The sequence below is a fragment of the Toxotes jaculatrix genome, chromosome 11 (genome assembly GCF_017976425.1).
Source record: "Toxotes jaculatrix isolate fToxJac2 chromosome 11, fToxJac2.pri, whole genome shotgun sequence".
NCBI classification, from domain to species: Eukaryota; Metazoa; Chordata; class Actinopteri; family Toxotidae; genus Toxotes; species Toxotes jaculatrix.
In genome coordinates this window covers 15,709,513-15,735,509 of record NC_054404.1, presented here as the reverse complement: position 1 = coordinate 15,735,509, position 25,997 = coordinate 15,709,513, and the positions used below count along the sequence as shown (strand labels likewise).

Here is a 25,997-nt window from a genome sequence, read left to right as displayed (position 1 = left end):
CCTCAGGCAAGGCCGGCGTGGAGGCTTTGAACACACTGTGCAACACCAGTGGAGAACCCACCCAACTCATCAGCAGTGAGAGAGTTATAGCAGGAAAGAGCAGCCGTTTGTGCAGGACGTGAATAGACAAAAACAGAAGATTTGGGGCTCATTTGGGAAATGGTGCTGGACACAGATAAAGACATGCCGTTGCTGATAATATCAGAGAATTTTTAGTGATTTTCTGTTTGGCTCAACAGTTGACGGCTGAAAAAAGAGCTGCGAATCACATTTATCTTCATTATCAATTCATCTGCCTGTTATTTTATTTGATTAATGAATTCATTGCTTCATTTATAAAATTTCCAAGAGGCCAAGCTGACTTCTTAAAATAGTCTTGTGCAACCAACAGTTCTAAAACCAAAGATATTCAATTTACTGTCATATAAGACGAAGAAAAACTGCAAGTATACATATGTGAAAAGCGGAGCCAGGGAACTTTAGCATTTTTGCTTAAACAAGAAAAAGAGTCAAAAGTTGTGCGAACTGCTCTCCCAAGCAGCAATCCTCTGCATATGGGCTGCAGTTCGGCATGTACAGGAAATGGCAGTGAGCGCCTACCAGACCTGGTATCAGTAGCACCCAAGTCGAGTTGAGTGTATAGGTTTGTACGGCTTTGTAGAACTGAACACTGCTAGTGGGGAACTCACATCTACGGTAAGGGTGGGAAACGAGTCAGTTGAGTCTTTAAGGTTGCTTTAATTTATACGCTGGCAGTTAGTTTGGTAACATACAAAAGCTGAGGAGACAGGAGAAGCAGGAGATACCAGTGTGAACTTGCTTCCCATCAAACCCGAACAAATACCAGTAGAAAATATTTGGTTGTTCATTTTAGGCCAGCACTACCTATTCTCACAGTAGCACTGTTCAAATAAAGCTGGGTAACGTTGACCTCACATCCATCTTTGGAGTGCAATACATGCCTCATTGAATTTACAGAGATGGTGTTGTTCTAGTAGTGTTCTGGTAGTTGACTCAGCTGGGAGGTAACATGACACAGTGTGGTAGTCAGTTCAGGACAAGTGGTAGTATACAATGTGAGGCACTGGCAAAGCCCTCAGTCTCAATAGCCGTTCAAGCAGAATGTATGAAATGGCCCCTGTCCTCTGGCCTCTGAGTGAACTGACCCCCTGGGAGTTCACTGCTCCGGCCTCCAGTCCCAAACTCCCACCGCTTATCTCACATTTTCACAAGCCACAGGAGAACTGAGGGACATAATGACTTGAAATGAAACATGGTGTTTTTGCACAATCTCATGCCTTAAGACTGCCTTTTATGCACAAGTACATAGGCATGATCTTTCCATTAAATTAGTGTACTATGGGTCAATTTCTGCTTCTTTTTTTAACAGAGCATTTCTTATTGTGCAGACACAGGATGACTTTCTTTTTCAAACACAAGCCTACAGACTGCTAACATGGAGAGCTCCCAAGAGTCACAGAAAGCTTACGTTAGAAATGCCGGAGGCTGGTCAGTAACACTTGGCCTAAGCTTTTATTATCCCTTGATCAATGCTGCCAATTGCCCCACCCGAATCCACGCCCCGGGCCCGGTCATTTACTCCCTCCCGATCCTGCTTTTAATTCCTGTATTTATGGAACAGAGGAGTTCCTGAGCTCCAGCTGAGCAGGACACCGGCTAGTGTTAACTGCCTGCTTCCTATAATTTTATGGAAAGAAACCCAACAACTGTTCCTTACATGACGGTAAGTTCACAAGAGAAAACTTGTGACAGGTTATTCTGTACTCACAGGCGTCCACTGTGTTAATCCTCATTCAAACACAAGGGCTGCAGAGGGTGTCCCTGATCTCAGATGACATTCTGGTATTTGTGTTACTTAAAGACCTTAAAAATGAAAGTGAAAATATGAAACAGCAGGTTTTTATATATTTTTGCCAGTTTTAAAGTGACAGTATATAGGATTTGACAGAAAAAAATTAAATATTTTTCCTCTTAAATTCAGTAATGTTACAGAGTGTTGAACTAATTAACAATAAAATGCACCCTTACTCGGTTTAATACAATCAGGGGTTTTGCTGCCTGACTTGGTCTGGGATGGTCAGTAGCTGATGGTAGCCAAAGTTAGCTAATATTAGCAAACTTTAGATAACTGACATTAGTTAGTCAGTTGTGCTCAGTTACACTATGTTTCAGCTTGTAGCAGATAAGCATTTCAATGTAAAACACAAAGTAAACACACTGTAGGACAGAGACGCTTTTTGTTTCCTGTTTTTGGTGCCATTTCACTGTCAGGCAGATCATCTTTAGCACAATTGTTTACAGCAACTGTTACCAGCGCTTGAAGAAACAATTGACCAATCAGAGCTTTATGTTTTTTCGGCCTGCAAGAGGCATGTATTTCTGTCTGCCACCCGCCAGAGTGCGATATTCGAATTATACGCATAGTGGCTTAAAGAGAGATGCATGTTTTTTTTTTGTTTTGTTTTTTAACACTTCCTTTGAGTGGTAAAAACTACCAATAAAAAGGGTAAATTTCCTGCATGGTCACTTAAAAATAGTCTGAACCCTCTCATCAACCCATGGACAAAATTACTTATTAATGGTTCCAGTCATACTGTAGAGATGCCAGCAAACTCAGCGGGAAGCAGCTGTTTTCCAGCAGTTCCCACCATACTTTGGAAACTGTAAATTCTCAACTATAGGATGAAAATCTGCCTGTTACAGCAGTTGGGATCTTTTATGACACACTTGATACAAACTCTTCCTCCCTGTATGCATATTCATATAGTTAACTTACAGGATGGAGGACAGCTTGCCGCTCTGCATGTTTGGAAAGAAAACAACTGGGAATCAAACCTTCACCTACAACACCCGCCCCCCTCTCGGTGGAACAAGGTTTCTGGCAATATACTATCTCATTGTTTATGTTCACACTCAGGACACATTTATTTAGTACATCAGAGCATAGCTTCTTTCCCCTTGATTTCCCTCTTTGCTGCCTGTGTGACTTTGTCCTACACATCTATAATCAATGCTTTCGTGTTTCAGTAACGTAAAGACAGCTGCTGTATGAATGAATTTGCCTTAGCTGAACATATTTAGTAGACTTCACCTTGAAGCCTAGCTGAGCTGTACTTTATTCTTTAGTGCTGCGAGCTCTGATTCTCACATGTTAATCTGATCAACAAGATGGCAAATTACCAAGCTGCCCCTTCAGGCCCACAGAGCAGCTCCGCCGTGGTGGATGCGGGGAGGATGACGTCAGGCTGCAAAAGACTCTGATCCTCAGTTTGAACGCCTCATGCTTGGCTGAAATGCACAAGAGCTCCTCTCTCAGCTAAACCATTCCCTCAAAAGCATATAGCCTAAGCCTGGTCAGGGGAAGTCTTTATTAACTCGTGAGGGAAACATGCACACAGGTCTCCTTTTTAGGACAATGGATGTTTGGATAACTTGCAGGTTGAGGCTATTTCAATTCAAGGGCTAAACTCCAGAGAACCTGAGCCTAAATGGAAAAAGCTTTTTAGTTAAGTGATGAATGGACTCCGCCTGTCAAAGGACAGGGTTATGTGTGTATACTGAGACAAACGGAGACAACTTGAAATTGAAAGTATTTAAAGTAATGTCTGCAGCATACAGCAGACATGCACTTAAGCAGTTTATCTCAGCTTGAAAAAAAAGTCTACAAGTGAGACAACTACTGAAATCTTTAGTGTGTAACTCTTTGCCAGATTGACTACAGGTCAAACTATAGCAGCTGCACAGCTCAGAATAGGTTAGCAGATGTTGGGAAGCCTAGAATGACAAACTGTGTAGGAGCAGGAAAGAGTGTCATCCAATTTTTAGCTAGAAAACCTTTTTGGAGAAGTCAGCTATGAACAACTCCACTCTGTCTGTGATAATGATCCTCATGCTCCTAAATCTTTCTGGTTACAGGTCATGGTAGAAAGAGTAGAATATGTACCTGCTTTGTCCACAGTATCTTCTTGGAACAACAAAACCACAACCTTTACTCTTCGACCACAAAAGATCACAAATCTGTGAATAAATCTCATAACTCATTCTCAAATTCAAAATAATTCACTTTGGTTTGATTTATCTTGAACTTTGCTAATAATCAACCTATACATTCTGCTAAAATCCCCTAAGGAGCAACTCCTCAGTTCACTGCTGTTGCCACTGATGAAATATTTTTTCCTGTCAAAAAAAACTGAATACCTTCCTTCAAGGGCATTGTCAAGGACGTCTGAGTGAGAATGGGAGCAGCTGCCTCTAAACTTGATGATGTTTAACTGTTATGTTCTTTATGTGCTTTTCCTCTCGTTGTTTTGTTACTTTAACGGCGCCGTGCTTTCAGTTCCTGTGTTCCTCCACTATTGTGCCCTGTTTGGCTTTTCATTTCAAATGAGATGAATGATTTTCTGCGTCTTGTAACTTTTAGTGAAATAGCTGTTCTTGCATTTTTTTTGTATCTTTTATTATTAATTAATTTATTTTTTATTACTCTGTTTTGGTCTCCACCAACTTTGTCAACTCAGTAGTTCGGGCTAGCAACTAATGAGGGAAATATCTGGTTCTTTACCTCCTAAAGGCTGCACTGTGTTTACTGTGTTGTTTTCACATTGTTATTTGATACATTGTTATGATATGAAAATATTGATTATTAAGTATGGATATCTTGTTATTAAGTAGGATGTCTTGTCGGAAACAGTGACAGGAATCTGTGAGAGTAACCATGTTCTTAACAGCAAGTCTGGAAAATAGTTACAAGTCAACAAAAAATGCAGTTGGACTTTAATACCTTCATCCTGTCCAAAACCAAATAATTCTGACTAATGTGAAAATGCCACACTACAAGTCATACCAAATGTATGCAGAAGGCCTTTGAAAACTGTTCCCGTTTAACATGAGCCATGTTTAATCCAACCACTGGAAACTGTTTCAGTCTGTCTGGTGTTAGTAGTAGACGCAGAGATTCTCTGATGTCTGTCCAGATTCAGGCACCAATTTGATAAATCGCACACTTCGCACACACCCCACAACCTGTTGTGCATAAAAACACACTGTGCCCAAAGAACAAATTGAACATTTCAAACGAGAGCACGGCAGCACATTGTGTCTGGTACAAAAGGCAAATATGTACTTATCACTGAGAGCTACTCCAGGGATAGTTCTGCTTATTAAGCAACATTAGTTAGAAATGAAAACAAATGTGTGGATTTACAGGGTTGTACAATCATGGTAATTAGGAGTAAATTGTGCTTTCAGTAAACAGCGGTTTGGTTTTGCCTACAATGAACAATGAACTTTTGCACAAATAAATCAAAAACCCCTTCTGACTGTGTAAACCCATCACTCGTCCATCTGGCACTTGGACAAGATGGAAAAATGAGGACAGGAGTGTATTTTGACATCGGAATTGTTGCTACAATTCTGTTTGAATCTAGAAAAAGATTTTGTTTTTCATTTCTAACTTTTCCCCTAACCCTCTTTCCATTTGTAAATCCTTCCTGTCTCATTTTTCTTTACCCTGATTTGCGTCCAGATTGATGAAACATTAACGATCATCAGTCATTGCTATTACCTGATCAGAATAGTCCTTAATTAAGAATTTCACTTTGTGTCTGCCAGAGTACGAGAAAAACAACACAAAGAAATGTTAAACTGTGCTGCTGTACATTTTCAAAGACAGAATTCTGTAAACTACAAGAATCCTTTGTACAGTTTTGGGCTGCCGTTTTCGTGAAAACATAAATCAACCAAATCCTAACCTTTAGTAAGTCTGAATGTTGCTAGATGCGGCAGTGCGATGTAATGTCTCCCATGAGCAAACACATATTTCCTCCTGGCCCAAACAGAGGAGCACCATCACGTAACTGACAGGAAACGTACACCATCTGTACTGTCATGGATGAATAAATACTGTTTCTATTAATGCATCATGAATGCAAAACCTTCATTTGAAGAAGTACACACTACCTGCTATTCAAAATCCTTGTCCCCACGCACCAACTTTCCCATGAAACACACAAACAAAAACACAAACACCTCCACTTCGGACTTTCAGTAAAATGACGCTTCCTCAATAAAGATCCCGGGGGTGCAGATGAGGAGATATACATCTTTTAGGCTTGGAGATTCCAAGTGCGTTGAATTTATTGCTTTTTAAAACAATGTTCACGTAAACACAAATTGCAGGAAACTTTTATGGTCTCGCATGCATCATGAAGAAGGCATTCAACATTTGACCCTTGGACAGTTAAAACCACAGCTGGGATTTATAAAAGGAGGAGAGAAAGATGCCTCACTTCCCCCGGTGGAAATTGGCAGATGGAATAGGTTTACTGCTCAAACATACCAAATTCATCAGCGTGTTATTTTTACTACAGTCTATCAACAACAACTTGATTTTACGCCAACGCTAACTATAGCTGTATTAGTGTATTATCTGGATCTGAGATCCTGCCAGTCACCTATAAATACACTGGTGTGTTCCCTCATATCTCAGTTCCTCCTCACTCAGCTCCCACATTGTGATGTTTTCAACCCATTATTCGTTTCTGTGCTATTTTCAGTGTTATTACTACATCTCATTTGAGAGAATTACAAGGCTTTACACTCTTGAAATGACCATGAAGCTGTTAAGTTGAGCTCTAGAAATGCGAGAGCAGAAGTGGAGGTAAATTAGTCTAAAAGGTCCTGTACCGTAGTCTCTTCATTTTCCGAATTCTTGACCCAGGGCTCCCATCATCATCATATCCATCTGCCTCTAAGCCCTCGCTGAGCTCTATTGTAATCTGAATGATGAGTGTGGAGTGACCACAAGGACACAGGCATGGCTTTCCTACGAGGCAAAACAAACCTTTGGCTGAAAAATAAAAAACCCAGAAGAATCCAGATGAGGTCCTTTTAAGGAAGCAGCTCTGTGTTTTGAGAACTGGGAATCAAATAGGAACAAGGAGGATTTAGTCACCATTCAAGTCGGTGTCATGTCTTGGACAGTAATAAAAGGAATACTACTACTACAAACATTAAGAAATTTAACAGTGATTCCAGACACTCAAATATAATGGTAGGGGGGTATAATGGTAGTAGGTAGCAAATATGGAGAAATTTCAGACACTTATTCATAAATGCATTTAACTAAGAGCCTCAGAATTACATTGCAGAGTCTTGTTGCCATTCAGAATGCATAACAAGCATCTGAAGACTTCCTGTCTTTGAGAGATAAATTTCCTTCTACATTCTGATAAATACTCCTGCATAAACAGGAAGCGTGTTATCTGTCGTCTCATTTAATTATTTAAAAAGCAGAGTAAAAGAATGAGGATTCTGCTACAAAACTTCACACTTGTTGATTTCTCCATGATGTCTTGTAATGACACGCTTTTGTTGTAAATTAGTTGTTTCAGTCTCAGGAGAAAACCACCCGCTGGTAGATGAGATATCAGCAGGGAGGGGCAGCTCAAAATGTGCCATTTTTAAAATGGAATTCAGTGTGTTTGTCAGTGTGTTTGAGTCTATTCCATCCTGGGGCTGGAGGAGGTCTCCAGATGCTTCCTGCCGCTGATTTTGTCACCGTGCACAAAGTCTTATTATTTAACTGTTCTTGTTGGAGACATTGTTTTTAGACAGAGCCCTGATAAAACTTGCAGCAAAAATTAGTCAAATCCACCTGAAGAGGGCAGGTTGCAGTCGTTGCCAGACATAAACAAATGTCCTCTGTATATATTTGTTCCACTTCCTTTGTGGTAGATTGTGCCCATTTCTACAGGAAGCAGAATTTGATGCTGACGCCACCACATCAGGAATACACACTATTATTAACAAATGGGTCAAGTAGTGGGAAATGATGAAGAGGTCACCGCCAGGTTGCTAAGGAAGTGTCATGAAGATGCCATGTGATGAAGGAGCCTTTTGTCTTATCCTGGTGTGGTGAAGCACAGGCACCATCACAGTATGATGGTGCCTGTGCTTCACACACAGACACCGTGTTCACACTGAATGCCTGCACACATACATTTTAACTCTGCAGTGGAAGCGGGAAACATGGCAAGAGAAACTCTTTCATTGTGGTCAGACTTGGCCACCCATTATGCTGCCTTGCAATGGCAACGTATGGCAGTAACGCGGCCAAAAGACTGTGGAAACATTCTGCCCAGCATGCTCAGCTGCCAAAATCAACAAATCATCAAATCTGTCCAACCTTTGGTTTGTCTTGATATGAGTAGCAACGGTGGATTTACTATGGCAACAACACAAAGCAGGGCTGCACAAAGCAGCAGCCATAACAAAAATAACACCTCACTTGCATCTTCAATGCACATGCATGTGAAGAACTTCGTGCGAAATTTGACTTATTTTACTGTAACAAAAGTCTGTTGGACGTGCACTCCCAAAACAAGCCTGTAGAACTGTCTAATGCTCCCTCTGGCATGACCATGTAGGGAAATCCTGACCAAAATATTACCCTGAGCTAAAATTAACCTGAATAGCTCTTCTTTAGTGTCCGGTAAATGCTATCATCACTAATACTTGCAGACAAAGCATTCAGCTGAACTTATTTATATGACAGTATCTATGACATTTTCCACTTGATTTATTATTGCAGCACGCTGCTCTAGTTTTTTTTTTCGTTCTATTCTTTGTAAATAGGTGCTTGACTTGCTGCCATGTGTAATAGAAGACAGCTGGATCTGATTACCGTTCTGCTATATACTTTCATTGTATCAGCTCTCTTGGCATGAGGTAAATGAAACCAGGGGAACGGCATCAAGGGAACTGCACATTTCTATTGAACTGTAAAAGAGGCAAACAAAGCAGGCAGTGTGGCAGCGGCCCGGCTCTGGATTTCCACGTGCCAGACAGTGCTGAGGCTCTGGGACTTTGTCTAACTGGAGACTCTTTGGGATGTAGCGACAGGAACTCCTGTTTTGCTTTACTCTCCAGGGTTTTCCTGTTTGTCTGTGGAGCGCAGACTTGGGTCAAACAGTAAGTCAGTAAGTGTAAATGATTTTTTAAATTTGCTTTGACTTTTTTTTTTGCAGAACAGATTCGTGGATATAACCGCATAACGCAGTTTGAATACAGTCAGGTAAGATGTCAATAACAGATTTGTTTGTTTCTTTATCCTTTGACTTTCAGCTTTTGTTTTCAATCAAAATATAGCATGAAAAAGATGGACTGTTCTGCCCAGTTGAGCCAAATGAGGTATGAATGAGATGAGACGCTGATAAACAGACACAAAGACCAGTTCAAACATTACCGCCTTTAAAATGTATTTGCAGAGGTAATGAGTAACCTGGTCCTTCTGTAACTACATAGACCATCATCAGTCCATCTTCCCAGTCTGAAAAGCTCTTGCATTGTATTACTCAAGTCCATCGTGTCTGAATAATCTAGTTTTTCCACTCAGTTATATGCGACTGGAGGCTTGAGGTGGCCTCAGCGCATTTAGCCTTGACAGATAGATGTTCATCCTGCAGATGCCCCAATAACAGCAGCAGTCTTTAGAATAAAATTTGATGGAGCTTTAAATACTCTGGTGGTGCCAAGCAAATGTTAGGGGGAGGGCACGAGATATAGGGCACACACTCAGTGGAATATAGGCCAGAGGAAAGTGAGCAGGATAGTTTACGAGCTAAATTAAACAGACAACTGTTACGGGCAGGGCTCTCGCTGCCTATTTTAGCTCCTCCTTGGAGACTGTCCTGAATCTCCAGCGCTGCATAATACCACTCATGACCACAAATGGAAGTGGCTCTTGGCATGATTTCAAGGCTCACGTGCACCATGCTGGGACTGCCGGAGTAGAAACACGTATACGACGATGGATGGATCGCCGAAGATGTAAACATGTCGTGAGCTGTGATCATGGAAGAAGTGCAGAACATCTAACACAGGAATACTTAAAACATGTTTACTAAGACAGGCAATAAATCAAAGCCAAGTGAGCAGTAAAAGCCAGCCTATAACTAAAGGGCGTGTGACACAATGAATAATGAATGCCTTATAGTTGGAACTAAGACATATATCACAATGTAATGTTGACATTACACCTGTTGCACTTTAAATCTATGGACACTGGTGTGCTCTACTTGCATGCATACATGCATACTTAGATAAGAGAAGTACAGAACATGATCTGAATACTTGTGTAATCTCAGTTACCTGTCTCATAAGAATTTGCACTGTTCCACTCTTCTGTCCTTGATGAATGAATATAATAAAGTTTAATAACAGAGGCGTCCATTTACACATGAATAACACTCCAAACCTTCAAGCTATTTCACTACAAGTGCTCTGGCTCGCACAGTAAGAGGAGAGACTGTGCCTCACTATCGCATGCCAACCGTACAAAATTACTTAATACAACACATCAGACTGAAGAATTTCCGCTTAAAGTAGGTGGTTCTCTTGTTAAATGACTCATTTCCATCTCACGCACAGCACCTCTGGTCATCTGAACCCTAATCATTCATCAGTCATCACTGCTAGGAACTGCTTTCCCTCCCTGATGTGAGGTACAGCTGAAGTAAAAGTCTGCATGGAGTTTATTTAGCTAAAAATAACCAAACAAAGTCCATCTGGAGGGCTGGTATGCTGTTAGTTGATGCCAATGAAAACATGTTCAAAATGATCAACATGAAAAAACTTGCATCATTTCAGAAGGAATTACTCCCGAAAAAAACGTTAGGATTGAACTATTAGCTTCTGTACTCTGTGCTCCTGTTGTGCCCTTGTGTTCTCACCACTGCATGATTTACTGAGCGGCCGGTCCAGCTTTTTACTTGATTTCAGATGGTGAAAATTGAGCATGTCTGTTCCAGTCCCGTCGCTGCATGTACATTAAGCAGAACAAATACAACGCTAACAGGACATTATTAAACCTCGCCTGTTAACTGAGGTCCTTTAAAAGTGTTTAATTCTCAAAGTCAACAAACGGGGTCGACAGATGGTCAGCGTAGTTACAAACGTGAGAGTGGCTCAGAATAGCTCATGGCCTGCTTCCACCGGCCCTCAAGCATCAGAGCTTGAGCAATCAACCCTGACGTGAGGGTTTTCCATCAGCAGCGCCAGCATGCAGTTCCAGTTGACACAACAGCAGCCCAGCACCCTCCCGTGACGCTACAGCCCCAAGTCCTGTGTTTCTGCTGCGTGTTTTAGCTGAGAGAAGGGTGGGGTGGGGGCGTACAATCCCCTCCACACACCTCCCCACCCCCTTGAGGATGCAGTCGGGCAACCAGCTGGTTTCCATTAGCATAACTCTTCTGGGGAATGGGAAGACTGGCTCATGTGGGCAGACACATGAGGAAGATAAATGATGCGATTGGTCAAACAGACTAGACCCTCTCGGAGACAGATCGGAGACAGATCACCTCTGATTATGGTGATTCTTAAACTCTTCTTTAGGGCAAACACGTACTGTATGATGATCATGGCAGACAGCTATAGTGCTGGGTCATAATCTTTGTCCCTTTTACTTTTCATACATATACAAGTCTTTCAGCCTGTAAACAAGTCTGGTAAGGCTGTAATTTGGGCACCACACCTTTACCATCCTGTATGGCTTTTCAGCATCTGGTAGCTTTGGGAATCTGTTTTTTTGCTTTTTGCTACTGAGCAGGTGGAATTTGTGGATATATATATATATATATAGTGAAAAAATAATTATCCACCCAGCTGCAGTGGCAGCCATGCTGCACTTCACACCTCAGTCAAGCCAATACAAATTCTCCTACAGATGAAAGATGTAATCTTATCCGCATGAAGTCACCCCAAAAGACACGTCATCCGTAAAAGACTGGAACATGGGGAAACAACTGGCCTGGCTTTGTTTGAATGTAAAAAATATTCACCTGCCAGAACCTTTAAAGGTCACTAACTAACATGTTACAGCTCATTCACTTAATCCATACAAAAAAATTAAACATAACAACAACAACAACAATATGCAGAAGTTACGGGTCCAGGATATGAAAACATAACCTCCTATAAAACTTTACAGGTGTTCATAGGTGGATTTCTTTTTTTTTTTTTGGGCAGAGACAGACTAGCTTTTCCCCCAAAATGCATCTCATCCCTGAAGGTAATATCTGGCTTGATGGATGGCACTCGAAGCACAAGTGTGTTTATCTCACGGCGAGAGAGATGCCACAGATATGTGGCAGCTACGAGCTATGACTGAGTGATAATTCACTCGCCCACCCACAAACCTGAGGGTGTTTTGTTCAAGTGTTGAAATGCCAGATTTATTTTGGGCAGAAACACTTCTTTACATGACTTACCCTCCTGTTAATGTTCTGTGTTGAAACTTAGACCAAGAGAAGCAAAAATTTGAAAAGTGAAAAACCACCCAGTTTTAATGAAGGGCCTGGATAAACACATGCCAAAAAACCTTGATAACTGTGATGTGTGTGTTGTGATGAATAAAGAAGCCTACTGCTACAACTTCTCTGTGTGATATACACTCATTATAGTCTGAATGGCTGAAGGAAGAGAGGCAGGCGCAGTAATGACAGCCCCCCTTAGTCAGCAGCTCAACCTCCCACGGTGAAAATGCCTGGAGAGCACCGTTAAGAACGCCAGTGAAATTTACAGGCGTGCAGTGGGCCTCCGTATTAGAGGAGGTGAAACATGGATGGTGCCCTCAGGACGAGGACCCTCTCTGTGGCTACGCGACTAAATCACAGAGGAACACAATGGAGAGACTATGCAGTGACAAAGGAGACTCTGTTTCCTCTTTCTGTCAGTTTCTGTAGACGCACACTTGAGCATGATGGTTTCACGAACCATCAAGCGCCTGACTGTTACCTTTAACCTAACCCAGGAGGGTGACACAAATAGCTTCCCAGCAGATGCCTGTTGATCCATAGCCTTTAGCTACAGCAGCCAATGCTCTTAAATCACTGTGAAATATGTGATGGTCCTTCCTTTATCTTCAAATTCTGATTTTTCTCATTTTGATCTCAGACAGACTGTGATGTTCCAACCAAAAACTACTTAAATAAATAAAGATGAAAACAGACAATGTAAACAAATAAGTCACGTCACAAATCAACAGTGCAGGGTGGGAGTTTTCAAGGTCATGGGAAAGCAGCTGAGAGATCAGCAGAGGACAAGGGGCAGCACGTGGACAACACAGCACAAACACCACCAGCGATAAGGCCAGGCAGCCCAAACTCACCTTTACATAGGCCGTGTAGCGCTGGCACTCCTCCCTGTTGATTTCCAGGTTGAGCTGCTGGCTCATCTGGCTGATCTGAGATCCGCTCTGAACGAAGTAAACCCGGGACGGCTGGCTCTTCTGTCGCTTATCCACATCAGCTGTCAAGTTATACAGCAGCTCTGAGAAAAGGCAGACACACTGTCACACGTAATATCGACTGACAGCGGTGGTTCATCGAGCAAAGATCATCTTGGGAAACACTTGAAGTATGCAGTGTCTGGTTTTCTAGCAAGTGCCATGAAAACTTGGAAAAAAATAAACTACCTCTTATTGCAGTGAAATTAATGTGAGGCAGAGGGTAGATGGGGACATGTTTGACATTTCTTGGTCAAATCATCTGATATTACTCTAACTTAACAAAAGCCATTTGTTCTAAGTTGCCTCATAAAAAATGAATTTCAGTAGATTTCATGTAATATACCCATAGGTTTTCTACTGCGATGAACACTGGCATGAATTTCAATTTCATCTAGAGAATAGACAGAAAATTCAGATCACATTTTGCACAGTCTTTCACCCACAAGCCAGCAAAGCCATGAAGAAGAGCTCAGCAGTATAAGCTACTTCATTAACATTAGGGGCTTTGTGTGGATACTCCTGATGCTTAAGGTGAGCAGACAAGGATTAACCAAAAAAAGGAAATTAATTTTCCAGCTGGTGGGGCAGAACTAGCATTGCTGTGAAAGAAAACATTTCAATAACAACATTCCTGCTGGCTCCACCCCTGGCTTTACTGACACTGAGATACTTCAAATCTATTTTGAATTGAGAAATCATAAGCATGAAGTCAAACATTACCAATGTTTCCGAGAAAACCATATATGGGCCTCTGGCCATCTAGAATCCATTCCTCTGAATGAATCAGCCTCAGTTTGTAGTAATTGCTTCAAGAGGGTGTCATACTGGTAAAACAGTGGGAGGGGTGGCAAACACAGCCCAGTCGGACCAAAGCCTACTGTTTCCTCCATCCAACAGAGGGAACGCCATGAGCTCACTCCAGAGGAGGCAAAGGAAGGTTTCATTATGGGAGTCACCGAACACATGGTGCTGCACTTTCCATGGCGTTCGCCAGACGGCTAAACAGAGAAGCTTTATTCCTGCGAGCCAGGATGTAGTCATTATGTAACGACAGGGCTCCTGCTCCCCTGGGGGGGAGACTACGAATGACCACACCCAAACACTGGAGCAGGACTGCACCTCAGCGCTCAACAGGCACCGCAGCAGAGGCTGAAGGGTAAAGCATCGGCCATAAGCAGTGACAGTCAGCCACAGGCCAAAGGCTAACCACACTCACTGTCTCCAAGCATGGGGAGTATTGCTTGGTACAGTGATGATAGAGTACAGTGATGACAAATGCCGACTGAGATTTCTGGAATTTGAGATTCACTTTTAAAATTCAACGTGATGACAAGACGCAGGAAAGTCACTGTGCTTGGACACTTGTCACCACGAACAGTTAAAGTCCTCATTTGTGGTTGGACAGATGTGTATGAGATAAAACACGTTAATTTATACGTTTTAGTTTCCAGTCTTGAGATATGTGCCCATCATATAAGTCACTGGTAGTTTGACAGGCTCTTTGATAGTGGACTGACAACTTTTGTGAGGTTTCTCTTGCTAGGATTTGTCCTCACCTATCTGTCCGGGCAGCTGTCTTCCCCGGAAGCGCATGCAGACGGTGGCGTTGAAGCAGTTTAGGTTCTGGTGGCCCTCGTGGCACTGTGGCACAGAGATGTTGATGGAGACGGGCAGGAAGATGGACACATCCACCGTAATGACAGGCCGGGACCTACAGCCACATCAGCGGACACAGGGACACAGTGTGGGAGAAATTGGACATCAAAATGAAATTTAAAAAAAATAAATAAATAAAAATAAAATACTGCTGTGTCACAGAGATTGATCCTTTTACTCACCTCAGCAGCACCACGCTATCTGCCATGAAAGCTCCAATAGTAACATCTGCAACACAACACACAAGCATGATGGATTTAAAAAGACATTGAAGAGGACATGATATTAATGCAACATCTGCTGACAGCACTCTTTACACCTGCTTATCCAAAACAATGCACAGAGGTCTTTAACTGTCATGCTGGCTAAGTCTGAATGTCAGCTGTGGAATGCAGTAAACAAGATGCCTCTATCATGAGTCTGAAACTCTGCAGTCGCAGAAGAATGAGAGCCTAAAACCGTGAGGGTGCAAAACCAAATATTTAATAATTTCATCCTTTTCCATTTGATGTGTTTTTATTTCATTTTCCCCGTTGTGGTTAGAAACATCTTTCAAGCTCTCATCCAGTCTGGTATCACTGTACCTGCGTAACCATTGCCATCCATGTCCACGTTGCCGGAGATTGACTGGCCAAACATCTGCAGACCAGGGTTTACACTGCGCCCAGACAGTTTCTGTAACAGATGATACCAGCCTTCAAATAACATGCGAGCCGACATGGAAAAGAACACATTGTGTAACATGTTTTTCACCCTGCTTTTGTTTTTCATAGACGAATGATCTTTGCTTTTACGGGCTTGTAGTGAAAATCACATTTGGTAGCTTAGCTTGGCATGTACACTGTACACACGGGTAAACAGTGAGCCTGAAAGTTTTACTAATTAACATTTGTTTAACATGTTCACAAGCAAGTGTAAAAAAAAAGAGAATCACATTATGATATCCCTTTGCTTACCATTCAAAAAAAAAAAATCTTTATGATATTGGCATGTTGTCTGACACCAGGAGTTTTCTTACCATGGAGTATTTGCTGATGATTCCTGTGGCATCACCATGGTAGATATAAACAGCTCCTCCATAGTCGTCCTCTTTAGGTGCTCCGATGGCCACATCTGAAGAGACAAGCAGAGGACAAAAAGTCTTTCTGTCAAAAGTTGTAAGAGAAACGAATGAGTAGATAAATGAATGTGTGTGTTTGTGAATGTGTACAAAAGCCTTCATTAACCCTCTGTTTACATTCAGCTGGGCGAGTGCCTGGGAAACAAGCTGTTACAGTAATACTCGTAATAGACAATTAAGTGTTGTTAGTGGCCATAAAAACTTGTGCGACCTCTGAGAAAGTGGAAACAAGACTATAAAGTGCTGGCGCGAGCACTGAAACAACGTCTCCTTGTGCCACTTCCACACAAATTCCATATATAAACTTTCTTTTTATAAACCAAAACACTTCCATGCCATGTGGTGCAGCATACCAAAGCAGAAATGGTAAAAGAACGGCACAGAATATCAGACAATAATTAACTCATTATGTAGAAGTAGAATTATACAAGTCTTTATTTCTGTGTGAAACCAAATGTGTACTCTATTTCTACAGTAGTTCTTTCAAATTAAATGGTAGCAGTTAAGCTGTAAATAACGTTGTCAGTCAGTGAGCTCGTCTGGCGCTTTCGACACTCCGAGAGCGACGAGTTACAGGATGAGTTATACTTCCCAGCTGCCATCTTTCTCCGCACACATGCATACGCTGTGCCAGGCTGCAAGCCTTGAGGCGTATCTCACACGGAGATGAAACCAGGCAGCAGCTCCCAGCCTCAAGCGAGAGGCCGACGCCAAGTCGAGCCGCCAGGGAAACAGACAGCGTAAAAATGTGTGTCTCTGCTTGAGGATAATTTGGTTTGCGTCTGGATGAGCCCGAGAACACAAGGGTGGGAGAGGGCAATATTTTCTACGGATCCCCCTCACCGCAGGGCAATTGAAAGAAAATGTCAGGGTTTTGTTGCACCTAGTGAGCAACTCAACCAGCCAGCATTTGCCCTGGGGGCTGATGTGCAGAATGCAAACTGTGCAACTTTATTACTGTGAGATGATGAAGGAAATGGCTTTGTTGCATGACTACAGGACAATAGCTCCGAATAATGTTACACAGTGGTTGCCATTGCCTGGATTATAGATTCATAGACCACTGGGGGGCCATTAGTTTTAAGTATAAAGGACCACCCCCAGCTTTGTTCTGACCTCTCACCAGTGGCTAGAAAGAGTTTACATGCCCACTGATACAGAGGGAAAATACCAGTTGTTTTGCTTGTAGGGCTTGTTTTGAAATCTATCCTTCTTGGTACATTCAAGCGCCCTCTGGCATCTGAGACTAATATGTTATATCATATTAATTTGTTTTGGTTTGAGTTGCAGAAGCTGATTTGGAAAGAGACTTTTTAAAACTCTCTGCTCTAAATTAAAAGGATGTCAATCTACAAACCTGTGGCATAGCTGGAAAAATGGTCAGCACTAATGTGCAATACAAGTGATTTATGTTTAATGAACTGAAACCTGTTAAATCCACAGTGTGGTCCTTTCTGACTTCTGACCCTGTCAACTTGTTACTCCTTTACACAGGTTTCAAATGTCTATCAGTTATCAGCAGTTCATAAGTGGGCACTGAGTGGAGACTGCAGTAACATACAGTATAAAACATAGACTGTATAAAACATGGACGCAGCACCTGTGACGTCACCCACTGGTTTCGGAGAGTCGGTTTTGTGACCAAACCATGGGCATTTGAGCTGCGCCATCTTGGATTTTAGTCGGAGTGTACTTTCCATATTTCGCGGAGAGGTGGTTACTCTACGGGCCAGCCGGGGTCAGCCGGCCGAGAACCCGCCGACTTAGCTCGAAGCAACCGAGCTAGCCTAAGGCTAATCAGCCGATCAGCTAGGCTAACAAGCTAAGCGGCAGCTACGCGCAGCTACATCCACCACACCACAGCCCCTGAGTCCCCGAGAGTCCGACCCCGTGCGACCGTGACACATAGCTCGCGCTCGTACCTGAAGTTAAGTTCCTTACAAACTATAACGCCACAACACTTTAAATAATAATTAATCTTTTATTGCGGTCATACTACATAAGAAATAAAGCCAAAAAATCCAAAACTCATCTTAAGAGTTAACGCCAACTCTTTGAAATTACAATGTAGAATGATGTTAAGACATTTTTAAAGAACTTCAATATTTGTTACAAGAAGTGGTGGACAGTGTATCTCCAAATTTGGTGATTTTGAATTTGAGAATTTGTGTTAAAACACGAAAAGAAACAAAGGAGTAAGCGATTATTTTTTTTATCATATCGAATAATATTTAAATTAAACAAATAATATAATTAGGTAATAATATTTTTTAATTTTAATTATATATATACATATATTTTATTATTGCTCTGTCCATGCAATGTACAGAATGTACAATGACTTTTTAAACAGAAAAATGAGACGAAATAAAATTGGAGCCTAGCATTCCCGCAAAAGCACAGAACACACGGCAACAGCGTTCCTAACATTAGCTGCATTAGCATTAACATTAGCTGCTCCGGTCCTCTATCTGTATTAGCAGCGACCGTAACTCGGCAATTAAGTCATAAGCTAGCGGCAAAATAAGCTAATACATGCTAATTAGTGCAAACATCCAAGTAAAATAGTGAGAAATTTACTTACCGAAAAAACATAGACTCCTTCGACGGTCGGTTAGTACAGTCTACACTACAACAAGCCATATTGTCATAAAAACCTACACGAACATTGGCAAACAAACACGGACACTTCAGCCCCTGCCAACCGCTGAAGGCAGCCGGAGGCCTCTGGATATAGCCGCCTAGCCCAGCCGATGCTTTAGCAAAGAGCTAACTGCCAGTGCCTGTCTATGGGGCTGTCACTCAACAAAAAATGTACCAGGCTGTAAATATGTCTTTTAGGCTGTAAAGTTGGCTATTTTAACATGGGGTCAACAGTGAATTTCTCACTTCTGGAGACAGCCCCCAGCGGCAGCCAAGAAACTGCAGCTTTTTGAACGCGGAAGTGATCCTCATTGCTGAAACCTACAACTCCCCCTTGGTATAAATCAGTTTATAAAGTCAAGCCAGCAGTTTTTCATGTCACATGGGACTGACCTTGATAACCATCGTCATCTATGTCTCCAATTGCAGTAATGCATTCTCCAAAGTGTGCATTAAAAGCATTGTCACCGGTCAAAACGCCACCGTCCTCCATCACCCCCTAAAAACAGAAGAGGGCAAGAGAACAGTTTACACACAGAGCTGGCAAATGAAAGAAGAAAGTTTACGGCTCCAGTGAAATTATTGCAGCTTTTCTACGATAAAATTATTTGGCCACAGCAGCAGTTAGTTGGCTTATATCCAAACAAGTTAACATCCAGATCTAGTCAAGTTTTCATGAATATAAAGTGTACAAACAGAAGCTCTGTTAAACAGAAGGTCAGCTAAATAATCTCATCACTGAATCACACAATGCTCCACTGTTTTATTCTAGTAATATGATCATAAATACGGTCGTAAATCAAACAGGAGCAAAGCTAAAAATCAACACTGCAGACAACAGTACAGTTACAGAAAAGTCTGTCTGTGCTGGTCAAAGAAAGAGAAACTGTAGTGAATAAAACTGTTTTGGTATCATGTTCCCACTGACCCACAGATCCCACTCACATTGCCCTTGCTGAGGTACACAGACACCTGGCCCTCATCCCGGAGCTGGCTGTGCATGGGTGCCCCCACCAGCAGGTCCGACAGGCCGTCCTGGTTCAGATCAACTGCACACAATGAGGAGCCAAAGTAAGAGCCCATCTGGAACCAAGCCGAGCCACAGAGCAATGGGTCAGATCACAGACACTTCACTTTCTTCAGTTCATAAAGTTGACAAACACTCTGACTGGATTTACTTCCCCTTTTTCTATCTATACCAATATTAAAGGAATATTTACACAAGTTATGTCCTGAAGCTGAACCCCTGACTTCCTTTTATTTATGCTGAATCAAAAGCATTAGCTACTTCCACGGATTTGGTTTATGGTGAGTGTGTTTCTTCTTTAAATCAGTGTTACTGTCTAAACACTTTAAGCAGACATAAACAGAGCAGTTCTGACAACAAAGCAATTAGAGTAGTGAGTCTGAAACGTATCTTAGGAGTCGACTACGTGATCCCTTAGGCGGATTAGGTTAAAAAAAAAACACTGTTGATGAAAGAGTATAGTATAACAATAAACTCAATGCAAAATATATGCTGCATAATGATTAAAAAGAGAACGGCCATGGGACCACATATGAGCTCATACCATTTTCCCTGAGGCTTGAAAACTCTTCACCAAAGACACGCCATCGATTTTGAAAATGTAAACCTGTGCAGGAGAAGAAAAACAAAAAAACAAAATCACTGTAGCAAGCAATGCAAGCAACAGCTGGAAATAAGACAAAAGATGAAGTCCCTACTTTTCCACTGCCGCTGTGCTGAGGCGCCCCTGCAGCTATGTCGATTACATTAGGAGAGGAGAAGTGTCCCGCAGTCACGGCATAGCCTGGAAAAACAGACAATAATCAGCTACTGCTCCTTTGTACTGATATATTTGACAATCAACACAAATATCCTCATTAACAGACTCCTACCAAGGTAGCTGTATCTGTGGGAGTCGACGTCTTCCTTGTTCGGGCTGTAGAACGAGTCGGATGTCAGGTTGTATACCTTGATCGTCCCAGTCCAGTAGTATGACCCTGGTGCCCCCATTACCACCAGCTCCTGAAAATGAAAACCACACACACACATTCATTCACATAACTCTAAGTTCTGATTCACTGTTGTAGACTGCTGAAAAGAGGGGAAAGAAAAAAAAAAAAGAAAAATGCTGCTGGGTGAACGTCTGGTTAACCAGAGGCCACAGACTGGTTTGTGCTATCTGCTCTTAACCACATATCCAGATGTCATGCCAGCTGAAGCTTTGATGTGATGAGGAATTCAGAGTCAGGGCAAAACTGACAGCTGTAAAATGAGTTGTTCACAGCTTTTTGTTGTGATGGTCCACGGTTATTAACAGAGCAAGAGCAGGACAATTAAGATGCTCTGTTTAGACTACACATAGCCAGCAAAACGTATTGTGTTCATGCTCATCACCCGAGACTTCAGTTACAGTGGAGCTCGTGTAGTCACCACTGAGTACTCTTGATTCATGCAAACACACCGAACAACACAATCAGGACCTTACTCAGCAGCATACATTCCCTGCTCTGTGGTGTCAAACATCTGGGCACCACCAGGCGTATGGCCCATGGTTCAGACAAGGATAAGAGTTAACAGTTGGACATCTTTGCCTTAAATTCCCCGCATTCTTTCAATGGGGGGTCTTCAAATGCTTTAACAGATCTAGAGTGACGTTCTCAGCTTGCGGAAAAAAAAAGTGGGTTTGATGATTTCTCTTTGGTCTTAAAACAATAGGTTCATTGTGGAATCAGCATTAACAGAACCTTTTCTTTCCTGAAGCCAAATGTTTTCTCTCTAGTGTCATTTACAGTTTTCACATGTCGAATGAACCATCTCACATGCAGTAAAATTAGAAGTTCCACACCTGTGCAGTAATTTCCAGTTTAAACATTGTTTTTTTCACCGGAGGTTACATAAGAAAACATGACGTCATGCTCTGCTCCACAACTGAGTGTTCAAAACAAGATTTCCAAAAGCTGTTGTGTAGAAACACACACATCAAAGTATTTGTAGTAAATCTACAAAAAGTCACCCACAGATCATGTGAAATGATCTTAGAGAAACTTATTTTTAAAAGCAAAGCCATGTGTATGACATTTCTGTGCTGCTGAGTCTATCATGTGTTTTTGTTAATATAAGCAAGTTAATGTAGAGTCAATGTGGTAAAACACAGCTGTAATCACATAAATTATGTCTGCATAGGAGAACATTTATAGATCTTGACTACTACAGTACATTAACTAACGTTTAAAATACCTTTGTATCTATGTACAACTACAATATAGTGGGTTAAAAACAATTTATTAAATTCTTGTTATGCTTATTAAGGCTGACTAGAAGGTCACATAAAGTGTTACCATTAATCTAACAATTTTTTCTCAATCAATCATTTGGTCTATTAAATTTTAGAAAACAGCGAAGAATGGTCCTTTACAGTGTCCCAAAGCACAAGGGGGCATCTTCTTCTAATGTCTCATTTTCAAATGTCTTCAAATGGCTTGTTTTGTCTGTCCAACAGTCTGAAACCCAAAGATATTCAGTTTACAATAATATAAATAATTTTTGACACTGCAAAGATTACATGAAATTTCCACCAGACTCTTTCCCACCAATGAGAATAATTTCACCCTGAGGGCACAGTCGTGCTCGAGGACACATTTTAAGTCACTAACAGTCTACTGTACTTGACTGTATGTCCCAAATTAAGCGTAGCTGTAACATGAGACTTGGAAAGGACCTTTGCAGAACATGCTGCTCACGGGCAACATCAGGAAAGAATTATATTGCTAATGTACAGAAAACAAAATGTCTAAACTGATCATGCATACATTTTTCAAATTTTAATTTATTCCTCGTATGTGTATTTTTTTCCTGTCAAACTACATTTTCACAAAAATGCTTTCAGAGGTTTAATCTATTTGACCTTCCTCTCACCACCTCTGCTCACTGCACCAGCTTCATCCTTTTAGACGGCTTTCAGAAAAACATGGGAGACCAGAAGGTGTTTTGAAGATGTAAAAAAAAATAAAATAAAAAATTGTGCAGTTCAGGATGATGTGAAATGATGTGAATATGTGATATAAAAACAGTAGGGAATCTATGCTTTACAGAAAAGGAAACTCATATTTTCTCAAGCGCTTTATCTCGTGGTGCCACACCAGAGGTCAAGTGAGGCCACTGAGGCCTTTCCTACAGTTGCTGCCTATGGAAACATACAGTTATCAGCAGTTAGTCACCAGGGCACTGACTAATGTGTATATCTGACTGTAGAATTCAGATTTTCCACATATTTGACATCTTAAGGAACTTGGGAGAAAAAAAAATACCCCTCAGCTCCATATATAATATATGTAATGCCTTTGTTAGCTATCATCAGAATACCAGAGAGTCAAAGTCAACAAAGAATGAGGTTCTTTGAAACATTAGGCATGTGGTAGTGATGTGATGGTGATGAGAGTCGACTCATACTTTCTGTTACTGTGTAACATGAAAAAGCAAAGAACACGTTTATTACGTTTGAAGACGGGATTCAACTTCTCCATTTACCAAACAGTGAACTGACTGATGAAGCTCCACTAGCGTCCAGACAACAGAAGTCTGGGTAACAACAAACAACAGAAAGAGAGTATTACATGGATTAAAAAGACGAACAAACAATGTTTCTGACCTCCGTAAAAACTCCCGCAATCCCGGCTTGGCACGAGCCGTGTTCTTCCCCATACTTCTGCTTATAGTCTGTAAGAAAAAACAAACCACAAATTATTTCACTGTGTGCTTGAGCCAGCATTTACTGGAGTTTTTCCTGCATTCCACATGGAGCTAGTCAAAGTCCCAGTCCCATCCAAGAGGAATCTGGGGGCAGAAAGCAGACTAAGAGGACCTCTTACTTTGAGGATGGGGGGTGAGGGGGCTAGGGGGGACAGAGCTCTCAGGTTACAAAAATATTGAGCTTGGATCTACCCAAAATGCACTGTAAATATCGTCCCATGCAAAGTCTGTCTGGCTTCTCCACAACTGTTGGCAACGAGAGTTGCGGAAGGAAGTGAAACCGTGACCTGGGTGCACAATTAAGGTGTAAAAAAGAAAAAAGAAAGAAAACAAAACCTTTGATAAATAGCTCTGAGTCACATGTCAAAACACATAAAGAACACATTTGCATGAGTCAGCTTAAAATGTTACACAGGACAGTATTTTTCAAATGGAAATTGATTTTTAGTGTTGCAGAGTGTGCACAAAGGAAAACAACCTGCAGGACAAATGGATCTGATTTACTACAATCATAACAAAATCTGATTTCTCTACTTTGCAAGTAATCCCTTTCTTAGAAACACCTGATTTCTGGAAAATCAAGCCACAATCTGTGCTCTAACAAAGTTGCCAGAAGTGTGCCTCTGTGATAATGTTTTCTTTTGCGAAAAAGTTTATGGGGAATGTAAAGTCTCCACCTCCACTGGACAAATACTCATATATGTGGCTCAACAAATTCTGTGCCTGTCAGTAGTAAGAGCCAGCTCTTGCCAGAGTACTCGTGTTGGACTGAGGATGAGAGATCACACTTCAGAGCCTCTTATGCTTCCAGTGCTTGGTGCCAAAACACCAATCAGAAGCCAGAAGCAGATGTGAGACTTCACGCTGATGGTGCTGGCTACAGAGATCCCGTGCCCCGATAAAATGTAACCACAGAAGAGGATAAACAGACTAAACCAGTGGTTCCCAAACTGGGGGTCTGGACCTCTCATTGGGTTCCCAAGAGAAGTCACAAGACAATTAAAGGGATAAGAACTAAACAAAACCTTGACCGTGTTTTCATGCTAACATTTGCTAATTTGCACTAAACCCAAAGCACAGCTGAGGCCCAGCTTTGGCCATTTGTTTGGAAAGTTTTTGGTCATAAACCAAAGAAATGGGCTTATTAAAAGGTTTGACCTCACGATGGCGATCACATGATGAAAAACCAAGGGATCTGCACTGTACCTTCATAACAAGGGATGAGCGGTTTGGTCCTCCCCTGAAGCGTTGGAGGAATGATGGAGCAGTATCCATGTGGAAGGATATGCTCTGAGTCGTAGTAGACGTTTTTCCAGCGGTGAGCGCAGGCCTGCGAGAGAAAAGCAGGAGCAAAAGACAAATCAGACACATGCTCATTCTGTAAACACAAACAAGTCCGACTGCAGGCAGGCGTTCCTCGACCACATCGATTGTTTAAGCCCCTTCCTTGCTGGGCTGGAGTCAGCACGTCTCTCTGCGGCTGTCAAATGATCGTCAATGAGAGGGGGAATTAAAGCCCATCCATAACCCTGACCATAACAGCCATGGTCTGTGGTGTGAATATCTCAGCTGCAGCTTGAGATCTGTGTTTCCCATGCAGGATTTAATGTGCAGCGAGAAAATCTTCACATTAACATTTGTGTTTTAAAAGTTTTTATTTCAAAACAGCTGCTCCAACAGGCAACTGGAGAGGCCCGAGGTTCAGACAGGAATAAAATGAAGTGGATTAAAAGATCGTAAAGAGAACAAATTGGGACTTTAATGTGTCATTGCTGAAACAGGGAGTATGTTTCTTAAAATGGCACAAAGTGACTCTCAAAACACTATTTTGCCGCTGTGTTTTTCAGAATAAAAGATTCCACAGGTCGGTAAGCAAACAGGAATCTAGGATGCAGACTAGATTTTAAACTCTGCACAAGTCAGGCCACATAAATGTGTAAAATGTGGTAATAATTTAGTACCATGGGGGGATGGTGGTGGGGCTTGTGTGGCTCTGGGGACAGTTCTGGACGCCTCTGTGCAGACAAAGTTCAGTTCATTTCCCCCTGCACTGTTTAACTCCCCCAGTCTCCCTCCCACACACACACACACACATAACCAGCCAATCTAAATGAATATAAGAGTTCGGCAGATTGTGGGCGCACACAGAGCGTCAGATGACTGTCTGGAAGCAAGATGCTATGTTGAGAAACAAAGGCCAGCTTGGCCAACTGTAGTAGCAATACCAGCAAGAACTCTCCCTCTTGAGTAGAAGCAGATTCTTTGAAAAAAGATCAATCAGCTGACATAAACAGCAAAAAGGCGCACTTGCAGCAGCTGGCAAGTTCTGTCGAAGCAGCACAGGAGGCTTTTATGGTTTGAGTATGGTGCTGTTGTCATGTTAAAGAGCTCGCTGGTCACATACAAGGCCTTCACTGAGAGCGCAGATGAAATCACCACCGCACACATCTGCCAAGCAGCCCCTTCTCTCCTGTTGCACAGAAACGTGAGTCCATTCAGATGAGATAAAAAAAAAA

The 25,997-nt window shown here is 41.8% G+C and overlaps 1 protein-coding gene across 1 annotated transcript in view; it reads right to left on the bottom strand.

Moving 5' to 3' along the window:
- The window catches only part of itga9 (integrin, alpha 9), a 47,082-nt gene that overhangs the window by 17,512 nt on the left and 3,573 nt on the right, over window positions 1-25,997 (bottom strand). Inside the window, exons 4-15 of the mRNA XM_041050614.1 lie at window positions 24,688-24,811; window positions 23,381-23,448; window positions 20,625-20,754; window positions 20,451-20,536; window positions 20,297-20,359; window positions 19,671-19,808; window positions 19,119-19,224; window positions 15,981-16,075; window positions 15,547-15,637; window positions 15,145-15,190; window positions 14,863-15,017; window positions 13,187-13,347 (exon numbers count right to left, since the gene is read on the bottom strand). Coding sequence (XP_040906548.1) covers window positions 13,187-13,347; window positions 14,863-15,017; window positions 15,145-15,190; window positions 15,547-15,637; window positions 15,981-16,075; window positions 19,119-19,224; window positions 19,671-19,808; window positions 20,297-20,359; window positions 20,451-20,536; window positions 20,625-20,754; window positions 23,381-23,448; window positions 24,688-24,811 — 1,263 coding nt within the window. The remainder of the gene's footprint in view (window positions 1-13,186; window positions 13,348-14,862; window positions 15,018-15,144; window positions 15,191-15,546; window positions 15,638-15,980; window positions 16,076-19,118; window positions 19,225-19,670; window positions 19,809-20,296; window positions 20,360-20,450; window positions 20,537-20,624; window positions 20,755-23,380; window positions 23,449-24,687; window positions 24,812-25,997) is intronic.